The sequence below is a fragment of the Rhineura floridana genome, chromosome 9, assembly GCF_030035675.1.
Source record: "Rhineura floridana isolate rRhiFlo1 chromosome 9, rRhiFlo1.hap2, whole genome shotgun sequence".
NCBI classification, from domain to species: domain Eukaryota; kingdom Metazoa; phylum Chordata; class Lepidosauria; order Squamata; family Rhineuridae; genus Rhineura; species Rhineura floridana.
The window spans coordinates 1,719,418-1,731,771 of record NC_084488.1 but is presented as its reverse complement, the minus strand read 5'-3'; the positions used below and the strand labels follow the sequence as shown (position 1 = coordinate 1,731,771).

Here is a 12,354-nt window from a genome sequence, read left to right as displayed (position 1 = left end):
ATTGATGGGATTGTGATTTCCCCATCTGAACAGGTACAGAATGCTCGTGAACCCAACTGCTTTTTGATAAGCAGATAGCCAAGGAAATTTTTCTATGTTTTTATAACTTCCATGCTTGACTATTGTAATGCTCTCTATTTTGGACCTTGCTGAGCTTGAAGACAACCTGGAAGCTTCAGCTAGTGGAAAATGTTGCTGTTTGCTGATTCATGCATATTGGGAGATGTGAATGTATTCAGCCTGATATGCCCTGATCCCTGTGTATTTCCAGGAACAACTGAAGGTATAAATGTTCACCTTAAAACCCTTTATGGCCTGGGACCGACATGTATCTTAGAGTGCGCCTCTGTTGTTGTGATATGAATATATCAAAAAAAGAGTGTGTATCTACCTATAGTAAATCAGCCCCCATACAAATTGCACTCCTCAAATTACACCCTGTTCATAATATATCAGTGAAAAGTCAGATCCTAAAGCAGAGGGAGGAGGGGGTCTGAAGGCAGTACAGCCTTTTCTACATTCCTTCGTGTGGGCGGGAAAGACTCAGTAAACAAATGCAAATCAAGAAGAGAGCCTAAAGGGAAAGCTAAAGATGATCAGCTACCCAAGATCCCAAGCTACTGGGATACACAGATGCTGATCCAGTTGGAGACACCAAGGATCACAAGTCAACCAATGGAAACCTATTCTGCTATTGAGAATCAGTTATCTATTGGGCAAGCCAGAAGCAAGAGACAGTAGCATTATCTTCCACAGAAGAAGAGTACATATCAGTTGCTGAGGCATGTTCATATCAGATACTGCGGGCTACACAGACTTTTACAAGACTTAGGCAGGAGCTTATCAGGATGCTTAGAGACAATCCAGCCTGTATCAGACTTGTGGAGGCAGAAGACGTGAATTCAAGCACAAAGCACCTTAACATGAAGTTCCACTTTCTAAGATATATGCTGGACAAGGGACTTCTAGAGCTGACGTACTGTCCAACAGAAGAGACAACTGCTGACACATGGTCCCTGCCCAACACACTTATAACATGGGATATAAATCTAACAAAGCAACACACAAAACACCTTGGTCAAACACCAGAAACTGCGAAACAAGATGAACTGCATGGACTGAACCAAGTTCTCACTGAGAATGGGTCTTGGGATGTAACTCAAATTTGGTGGGTTTGCATGGAGTTATATTAGACAGAAAGGGGAATCTCTAAGCTTCCTAGATAGTCTTTGTAGCCTAACCTATGCTGACCTCCTTCAGATTTAAAGTGATACTCCTAGGGTTGCTGACCTTCTTGCTTGTCCTCCTCCTCCTTTGTCTAATTTTGGGAGAGGAGACATATTTCCTTTGTCTCCGTCTCCAGCAGCATGGCATCAAAGACCAAGCATGAGTCGTTGCACCTCCAACTTAGTTAGAACTAGGAACTTCTTTCTATCAAGTATGCATTTCCTATAATAAACAAGCTTTCTTGTTTTTCCTAAGCCTACAGTCTGAGAAAAGGTGTGCTACTTCAGACGCTGAGATCAGTTATTTGAGCTGTTAGCTACTCCACTAACAGTACCCCCTCAAGCTGTTCCTCCACCTTTTGGGAGCCCTCTGTCACAAGAAATATGGTGAGAAGAGAGAAAGGCAGGCTGCATATGTTCAACAGCACTTCCTATTCCCTTTGTTTTCTAAAACAAACAAGCAAACAACAAACAAACAAAATGGGAAGAGGACATTCTGCCTAGGAATGCATGCGATGAGTGACCAAAACCAGCCCCACAGGGCTGTTGTGTAGGCTACTGTCAAAACACATGCACACACACCTCATTCATAACTGCAGCACCAGGAAGGGGGGGAATAAAGAAGCATAGTGGGCTGGGAATACAAAAAAAAGAGTGGGAAATTCTTTGCTTGTCTCACATAAAAAAAAAAAACTTTCAAGGGTATAAACAGCATTCCTTCCAGAAATAGAGCAGGGGAGGTCCCCACAAAACAGAGGCTTCCTTCACTCTGGGCTCATTCACATGGGAACTGAACTTCGCAGTAAAGATGCAGCTTTTGCCATCACAATAGATTTGCAAGGTTCACACTTCCTACCTTCAAATCCACTGTTTTCCTTTCACACAAGTAGGGGTTCCTCTGGAAATGTTTCATATTGCTGTTTTCTTGTGGCCCTGCTCCTAATTTTACATATTAACTCCCTCTGGAGTATCGATATTGCTAATGGACAAGGGGAGAGGTTTTTTTTGATCAGTTTCATTGTTTCTTGTCAATTGCATGCCTCTCTGCTAAAACTGGTAGAACTGGGTGCAATTGACACAAAGCTGTATGAAACTGACTAGAGGGGGGAGTGAGTGAAAGGCATAAGAACATAAGAAGAGCCTGCTGGATCAGGCCAGTGGCCCATCTAGTCCAGCATCCTGTTCTCACAGTGGCCAACCAGGTGCCTGGGGGAAGCCCGCAAGCAGGACCCGAGTGCAAGAACACTCTCCCCTCCTGAGGCTTCCAGCAACTGGTTTTCAGAAGCGTGCTGCCTCTGACTAGGGTGGCAGAGCAAAGCCATCACAGGTAGTAGCCATTGATAGCCCTGTCCTCCATGAATTTGTCTAATCTTCTTTTAAAGCCATCCAAGCTGGTGGCCATTACTGCATCTTGTGGGAGCAAATTCCATAGTTTATGCGCTGAGTAAAGAAGTACTTCCTTTTGTCTGTCCTGAATCTTCCAACATTCAGCTTCTTTGAATGTCCACGAGTTCTAGTATTATGAGAGAGGGAGAAGAACTTTTCTCTATCCACTTTCTCAATGCCATGCATAATTTTATACACTTCTATCATGTCTCCTCTGACCCGCCTTTTCTCTAAACTAAAAAGCCCCAAATGCTGCAACCTTTCCTCGTAAGGGAGTCGCTCCATCCCCTTGATCATTCTGGTTGCCCTCTTCTGAACCTTTTCCAACTCTAGAATATCCTTTTTGAGATGAGGCGACCAGAACTGTACACAGTATTCCAAATGCGGCCACACCATAGATTTATACAACGGCATGATGATATCGGCTGTTTTATTTTCAATACCTTTCCTAATTATCGCTAGCATGGAATTTGCCTTTTTCACAGCTGCCGCACACTGGGTCGACATTTTCATCGTGCTGTCCACTACAACCCCGAGGTCTCTCTCCTGGTCGGTCACCGCCAGTTCAGACCCCATGAGCGTATATGTGAAATTCAGATTTTTTGCTCCAATATGCATAATTTTACACTTGTTTATATTGAATTGCATTTGCCATTTTTCTGCCCATTCACTCAGTTTGGAGAGGTCTTTTTGGAGCTCTTCGCAATCCCTTTTTCTTTTAACAACCCTGAACAATTTAGCGTCGTCAGCAAACTTGGCCACTTCACTGCTCACTCCTAATTCTAGGTCATTAATGAACAAGTTGAAAAGTACAGGTCCCAATACCGATCCTTGAGGGACTCCACTTTCTACAGCCCTCCATTGGGAGAACTGTCCGTTTATTCCTACTCTCTGCTTTCTGCTTCTTAACCAATTCCTTATCCACAAGAGGACCTCTCCTCTTATTCCATGACTGCTAAGCTTCCTCAGAAGCCTTTGGTGAGGTACCTTGTCAAACGCTTTTTGAAAGTCTAAGTACACTATGTCCACTGGATCACCTCTATCTATATGCTTGTTGACACTCTCAAAGAATTCTAATAGGTTACTGAGACAGGACTTTCCCTTGCAGAAGCCATGCTGGCTCTGCTTCAGCAAGGCTTGTTCTTCTATGTGCTTAGTTAATCTAGCTTTAATAATACTTTCTACCAGTTTTCCAGGAACAGAAGTTAAGCTAACTGGCCTGTAATTTCCGGGATCCCCTCTGGATCCCTTTTTGAAGATTGGCGTTACATTTGCCACTTTCCAGTCCTCAGGCACGGAGGAGGACCCAAGGGACAAGTTACATATTTTAGTTAGCAGATCAGCAATTTCACCTTTGAGTTCTTTGAGAACTCTCGGGTGGATGCCATCCGGGCCCGGTGATTTGTCAGTTTTTATATTGTCCATTAAGCTTAGAACTTCCTCTCTCATTACCACTATTTGTCTCAGTTCCTCAGAATCCCTTCCTGCAAATGTTAGTTCAGGTTCAGGGATCTGCCCTATATCTTCCACTGTGAAGACAGATGCAAAGAATTCATTTAGCTTCTCTGCAATCTCCTTATCGTTCTTTAGTACACCTTTGACTCCCTTATCATCCAAGGGTCCAATCGCCTCCCTAGATGGTCTCCTGCTTTGAATGTATTTATAGAATTTTTTGTTGTTGGTTTTTATGTTCTTAGCAATGTGCTCCTCAAATTCTTTTTTAGCATCCCTTATTGTCTTCTTGCATTTCTTTTGCCAGAGTTTGTGTTCTTTTTTATTTTCTTCATTCGGACAAGACTTCCATTTTTTGAAGGAAGACTTTTTGCCTCTAAGAGCTTCCTTGACTTTGCTCGTTAACCATGCTGGCATCTTCTTGGCCCTGGCGGTACCTTTTCTGATCTGCGGTATGCACTCCAGTTGAGCTTCTAATATAGTGTTTTTAAACAACTTCCAAGCATTTTCGAGTGATGTGACCCTCTGGACTTTGTTTTTCAGCTTTCTTTTTACCAATCCCCTCATTTTTGTGAAGTTTCCTCTTTTGAAGTCAAATGTGACCGTGTTGGATTTTCTTGGCAATTGGCCAGTTACATGTATGTTTAATTTAATAGCACTGTGGTCACTGCTCCCAATCGGTTCAACAACAATTACATCTCGCACCAGGTCCCGGTCCCCACTGAGGATTAAGTCCAGGGTTGCCGTCCCTCTGGTCGGTTCCATGACCAACTGGTCTAGGGAATAGTCATTTAGAATATCTAGAAACTTTGCTTCTTTGTCATGACTGGAACACATACGCAGCCAGTCTATGTCCGGGTAGTTGAAGTCACCCATTACTACCACCTTTCCTAGTTTGGATGCTTCCTCAATTTCATATCTCATCTCAAGGTCTCCCTGAGCATTTTGATCAGGGGGACGATAGATCGTTCCCAGTATTAAGTCCCTCCTGGGGCATGGTATCACCACCCACAACGATTCTGTGGAGGAGTCTGCCTCTTTTGGGGTTTCGAGCTTGCTGGATTCAATGCCTTCTTTCACGTATAGAGCGACTCCGCCACCAATACGTCCTGCCCTGTCCTTCCGATATAGTTTATAACCAGGGATAACCGTATCCCACTGGTTTTCTCCATTCCACCAGGTCTCCGTTATGCTCACTATATCAATGCTCTCCTCTAAGATCAAGCACTCCAGTTCTCCCATCTTGGTTCGCAGGCTCCTAGCATTAGCGTACAGGCACTTGTAAGCAGTGTCTCTCTTCAAGTGTCTTTGGCACTTGTGGTTAGGCCTGTGGTAATTTTGCTCTTCTGAATTTATATCCTGTGCCCCTGCTCTCACAATGCCTACTTCTAGGCCTACCCCTTTTAAAATTTCATCATTTCTTTGGTTTTTATCCCAGGGGGGAGGTTTATTCCGAACCGGACCTTTCTCAGCTCCTGTCGGGTTTCCCCCCTCAGTCAGTTTAAAAGCTGCTCTGCCACCTTTTTAATTTTAAGTGCCAGCAGTCTGGTTCCATTCTGGTTCAAGTGGAGCCCGTCCCTTTTGTACAGGCCCGGCTTGTCCCAAAATGTTCCCCAGTGCCTAACAAATCCAAACCCTTCCACCTGACACCATCGTCTCATCCACACATTGAGACTGCAAAGCTGGGCCTGGCTGGCTGGTCCTGCGCGTGGAACCGGTAGCATTTCAGAGAAAGCCACCTTGGAGGTCCTGGCTTTCAGCATCCTACCTAGCAACCTAAATTTTGCTTCCAGGACCTCACGGCTGCATTTCCCCATGTCGTTGGTGCCAACGTGCACCACGACCACTGACTCCTCCCCAGCACTGTCTACCAAACTATCTAAACGACGGGCGATATCTGCAACCTTCGCACCAGGCAAGCAAAACACCTTGCGGTCTACACGCCCATCACACACCCCACTGTCTATGTTCCTAATGATCGAATCACCCACTACAAGGATCCCTCCACCCCCTGGAAAAGGCAAAGTAGGCAGTAGCTGCCATAGCTTTTGGGGCAGCAGAGAGAGAGGGAGCTGGCGACAGGACATAAGAGAGCCCACCCACTAAAAAAACATTGAGGCAAAGTGCCTACATGGAGGAGTGCAGCGAACCTGAGACAGTTTTTCCTTTCCTTTTCACACTATAATTGGATTGGGTTGATATGGGAAAACTGTGTGATAGCTGCTGATTGCCTGCAACGTCATGTGAACCATGCAAATTAAACGGGGGTGCAAGTAGCACCAATCTCACAGTAAGTCGCCATGTGAACGAGCCCTCTGTGTCCAAGACTTACATCATAGGGGTGTTGTGCTGTGCTTTGTAAGGGAGAAAACCCTGCCCCTGAACTCACAAGTATTTACTTTTGAGTAAACATACATAGATTGAGGCTACAATCCTAATGCTGCTTACCTTGGCGTAATTCAATGGGACTTACATCTGAGTAGATACGGTTAGGATTCTAGCCATTGCTCTTAAGATTCATTTCATGGTGCTTATGAATCTGTAGATTGTTATATGGCATGCAAGAGCAACTAAACAGAAAAAGCCTTTTCTAGAAAGCCCCTTCTTTATTAACACACAGTCTGGGCAGAAATTGACAACATGTTACATCCCTAATCATGTATCGCATGTCTGATCAGCAGACGTATCTTTCAGGGTGCAACCTTCTCACAACTATATTTGCTGGACCTAGCAGGCTGGCAGAAAACAGTTGGTCACAGAAGAGAGTATGTGTGTGCACATGCAAAAGAGAGAAAGACGTTTGTTGTGTGTGCATTTACACACATGCCCAAGCTATAAAAGAAGAGGATGAAGGTCCAATGACCAAGTGATAATATGGGCTTATGTAAGGAAAGTTGTAAAATTATCAATGTGAGATATTGAAGGATGATTTTACTGCTTACATGGCACACCTTAATTTATATTTCTTTTTGATACATGTGAATTTATACATGCGTAACCCCTTCTTAAATTTGGAGTTGTTTTTCTTTTCTTTTTTTAAAAATATTCAAATAAATATTACACTCTGGTGAATTTGGACCTGTACTTACTATTTTTCTTTTTCTTAACTACTGAAAGTAGAGGTTTTAAAATCTAGCAAAAATCTCAGTGGTTCTTACCTGGGTTAGCTGGTAAGATGCCAGACGATATAATGGAAGTTTCCTTTAAAAAAAAAAAGAGAGAGAGAGAGAGAGAGAGACATAATGTGTTATCACGATGGAGTTTCTTACAAATTTAGCAACACTGAAAAGTTTGACCTGACAAACTACTGCCAACCATATTTAGCAAATTGAATATGGTCCAGTTGTTAGTCCAACTCTCAATATTATTTGTGAATAAATTGTTTGGATGATGCATTCTGATAAACTATATATGCATCTAAGGAAAATATAAGTTATTCCAAATTCCATACCATAGGTGAATATTTTACACTGAAATTGACCCTTCATAAGAACTGGAAAATCATCACTATGAAACAAATAATTCTGTGTACTTTTACCTGGGAATGAATGTCTGTAGTTTTCACAAGTGTGGCATTTATCTGCTTAAACTAGTGCAAATAATCAATGTTATCTTTGTTACCATAATCCCTATCTCTCTGTGTGTTGGTTAATGACACAGACACACAAAAATTGAATATCAATATCAGTATCAGTTGTTAGAAGTGTTAAGATTCCACATGTATGATGTGTGTTGGGACCCTGTGAGTAATATATGGCCAAACATTAGTTCCAAAAGAAAGATATATCAGATAACTGTAAGTTGAAGCTTAACTTAAAAGTTGAAAATGGGCCATCTAAACGAATCTACCTTGGTAAAACATGAGGCATTAATTGAAAATGTATTATCAGCAGTAAAAATCAATATTGGGAATCTAAAGGCCATTTCATGGCTTTGAGGGGAGCCCAAAATGGACAAATTGTTTGTTTCAAGGTATATGTTCAAGACTGAAAGATCAATTGTGGCAAATTATTAAATAGATGGACACCTTTTGTCAAGTATTGTAATGTTTATTGTAAATATCCTTCTTTAGAGATGCACTTTTTCTGTCTAATACCGACATGTATGACATTTGTACACGTTCATTGTTTTAAATTATGGATATAACTGTGGCAGTTTCTCCTTGCTTTTTCTAGATACCGGCTGGGGCAGTCTGCAGGGAGACAGTTTACAAGTACCAAATAGCCACAAAGGATGATCAACAGTAATGGAAATAGTTAAGTGCCCCCTTTCTGCCCAACTGTTCCTCACAAATGCTTCTTCCCTATTAGTGTTAAGTGAGACACATGGGATGAGGAACCAGGTATGTTCCTGATAAGGTTTCATTTCACTCTAAAATCATATTCCTAGCTGTCACTAATACATGGCTTACCATTTCATTTTAAATGCTTGATCCACAATCCAGTTTTGTTCAATTAATCTAATCTGAACGAATTTACTTCTAGTGAGTTCCATGTCCCGAATCTAATTTTCAACAAGCAGGTAATCCAACATATCCTCCCGAAGAAAGCTCAGGACAAATGGCTGCACATTGAAATTGCATTCTTCAGTGAAGTCATTGGGATGATTCCAGACTCAGGTTTCTATTATTTCAAGCAACAGGAGCAACCTCACATACACTCTGATTGCTTCAGTTGTGATGGGCAGTAAAGGTACTATGCATTACAGCTGCTTAGTGCCTACACTGTCATTCTTTCATCACCAGCCAAATATCTTTTTTAAAAAAGAGAGGTGTACATGTGGTTCCTAAGTGGTCTCTCATCCAGGCACTAACCAGACCGGCCCAGCTCCAGGAAGGTGGTGGCCTAATGTGCCCTGGTACCAGGCATTAAACCTAAGCAAATTGATTTTTATGCGGCTTTTACCTGTGATTTTAAATTTTTGTCTGTAATGTTATTCCCATATTGTACTCATTGTACTTTTATTGAAAGCCCCCTGCTAAATTTTATTTGAAGGGCAGAATAAACATCTATTTCCATAGAAATCTGTATTATTCTTGATGAAATTATTAGCTTTTAAAGCCCAAACCTAAGCCAATCATTTATGTAAGGGCAAGTCATGTTCACTGCAAACTAGTTTGCAAAATTGATTTCTCCTGGATAAAGCCTCTTCCAGCAAGAAAGATGGTTGCTACCAGAGTGGAGTAACTGCTGAAGTAAGGAAGATGAAGAAAAACATAAGAACATAAGAAGAGCCTGCTGGATCAGGCCAGTGGCCCATCTAGTCCAGCATCGTGTTCTCACAGTGGCCAACCAGGTGCCTGGGGGAAGCCCGCAAGCAGGACCTGAGTGCAAGAGCCCAAGAAAAGGAGCAGCATTCTCTGGATTTATTTGTGACTGGTAGGTGGAGTTATGTCAGGTGATTTTGCATGGGAAGTACTGTTTTATGTCAAGGGTGGGTAACAGGATATGGCCAGCAAGCTAGCTTCTTACCTCCCCTACCCCTATGGGTCATTTTTACAAGTAAGCATACCACCTATCTGTCAAACACCTGATGTTACCATGTTGTCAGGTGACCCAACTTCAAAGAGGCTTGCACTTACAGGAAGCCTCTCTTTGGGCAGGGATTGGCTGTAGTGAATGGGGAAACTCAGTAGTGCCACCAGTCCCAGCAGGGCTTGCTGTATGCACTAACAGCGAGTCCTGCTTTGGAAGCCAAAGGAGCATTTTTATTTTGCACAGGAAGCTCCTTTGCACTGCTGGTTTGACTTCAAGCTGCCAATTCGAAGGAAGAATTGAGAGAGTACTCTGTGCCCTGCATCATGACAGAAAAAGACATCAAATTAAAAAAGCAGACATTTTGATGCAAAGGAAGCATCAGGAATTCATTTTAAGCTTCAGGCCACAGCTTGAAGTTTCCTGAGGTGGAAAGTTGTTGACAAAAAACATTTGCTAATCCATAAATTATTTTTTTCCTGAACTTTTAAAAGTTGTTCAAGTTAAATACAAACTTAGTGGAATGCAGCACAATCCTGATTTTGATTATGGTAACTGCACTGGGGAATGAATGGCATCTAGTTGGAATACCAGCTGCATGGCAGTTTCTTGTTGAAACTGAAGCCAGTAGAGAGTTAGGACATCTTGCCAGGGCTACAGGCAGAGCTTGGAAAAGTTACTTTTTTGAACTACAGCTCCCAGCAGCCCCAGCCAGCATGGCCACTGGATTGGGCAGATAGGAGTTGTAGTTCAAAAAAGTAACTTTTTCAAGCTCTGGCTACAGGTTTAAGTGGGCCCTAGGAAAAGTGCCCTCACTGTACCCACCCCCAGTGTGGTTACTGAACAACAGTGACAATAATGGCAGCACACAGCCAGGCAACAGCAGTGGGAGGTCCAGTAATGAGAGACAGGAACATCAGCCAGCCTGTACAACTGGACTCTTCAATACAGCTGTGTTTATTTCCTCAAATACAGTGTATGAGGAACTTAAATGATAACAGGGAGAGGGCCAGTCAAGCAGACTTGGTTAGTACACCTGGTTATTCTTTGCCATCACTACTGCTGTAATGCTCCTGTTGGGCTGATGACCCAGCAGGAAGCCTGACAGCAACAGTAGCAATGGATGGCCCAATAGCAATGATGGCAGAAATACCAAACTCATCCAGTTTGGGTTGTATCCAACTAAGTTCTACGCAGAGTAGACTGACTGAAATTAATGGACCTAAGGTAATTGGGTCCATCCATTTCAGTGGCTCTACTCTGAGCAGGACTAACATTTAATACAATCCTTGGACTCATTCCCACCACCATTTAATTTCCCCAATAATGCAATACTATATGCATGTAAGGCATTGCTTTATGGGGGAATAACTAAGGGGAAGTGGACCAGACCAGATCTGTATAAGTGGCAGTGCGTCTTAGTGGAGCCCAGGCCTTGCTGGGGCCAGGCCTACTGAAAAGAAGGAAATGCTGGGCAATGCTGAGCTTTGCCCTTGTAGTTCTAAATCCATGGTTTAGGGTTACCTGCAAGCCAAACCACTGTAACCAGGCCCACACAGCTAAATGTGGAAAGCAGGCCTAGGGTGTCTTTCTGTAACAAGTCTCGGCCTTGGAATATGCGTAGCAATAAAGAACTATACCTCTGAATGTGTGTGGAGTGCTATCTCTTCATCACTAAGGAAAACAAGACAGCCACCACACCTCAGATATTTATTTATTTATTTGATTTATATCCCGCCCTTCCTCCCAGCAGGAGCCCAGGGCGGCTGATATGAGAGGCAAGTGATTTGAATCCAAAGAGCAGGACTCACATGCAGGCTGAATCCTCTTAAGAGCACAAGAAGAATTCAGACAGATCAGACCCAAGGTCCATCTGTCCAGCATTTAGTTTCCAACAGTAGCCATTCAGATGCCCCTGGGAAGCTTGCAAGCAAGGCAATGAAGCAGGAACCTTCTCCTATTGCTTTTCCTTAACATCTGGGGTTCAGAGGTGTAGTACCTCTGAACAAGAGCCATTTCAGAAATTAAGGTCAGCAGTTAATTTTGAAAATGACACATGTTCAGTACACCTCCAGCTCATCCGTCTCAGGCAGGCCTTGGCTAATTCTGAAAGAGAACTGGCTATTTTGCTCAACTGCATGGTTGCCCTATTATTAGAAAACCTAAAATTACAGTGGGATCCCAAGCTTCCTTCTTCTCAATGGTCTCTGTCTGTAGACCTTTGGAAACAGCCAGCCAGCCAGAAAGTTGCCAGGAAGAGTAGAGAGAAATGACACAAGCCTGACTGTGACAGCTGAGCAAGTTAATTATCTTTATAGTTCTTCATTCATGGTACTCGATATATTATTAGCCATCACTGTCACCAAACTCTGAATGATGTATGTGAATGCCCCAACATTAGTCTACTTGGCCCAGTTCTTTTAATGTCCCCCCACTTGTTCCAATAAACTTCACTAGCACAACTAACATGTTTTGCCCCATCTTCATACCACATTCAACAAGCCATTCTCAAGAAGCTAAAATGCTTATATAGTTGTCATATAATTAGCCTATGAGACTACTCACCAAACATTTTTGTAGAGAAAAGAACTAAATAACATTTAAAAAATAATAAAACCTTTCACATGCACATCCGGATACCTAAAGTGGTACAATAATACTCATGCATAGTAGGCTGGGGACCCTACAGATCCCAGCCTGCATGCAGCCCTTGGCCTAATTTGTGAGTGAGAGAGGTTGGCACAGACAATGCTGCCAATGGCATTCACATTTGGGTTCAGGCATCGCCCACCATCAGTGGCAGCCCCTGACTTACT

General features: G+C 42.8%; 1 protein-coding gene across 4 annotated transcripts in view; it reads right to left on the bottom strand.

The window, feature by feature from the left end:
- Nucleotides 1-12,354, bottom strand: part of DOK7 (docking protein 7) — a 65,374-nt gene that overhangs the window by 27,101 nt on the left and 25,919 nt on the right. For all 4 annotated transcript variants that reach the window (XM_061584263.1, XM_061584264.1, XM_061584266.1 and 1 more), the window contains one exon: nucleotides 7,223-7,265. In XM_061584263.1, coding sequence (XP_061440247.1) covers nucleotides 7,223-7,265 — 43 coding nt within the window. The remainder of the gene's footprint in view (nucleotides 1-7,222; nucleotides 7,266-12,354) is intronic.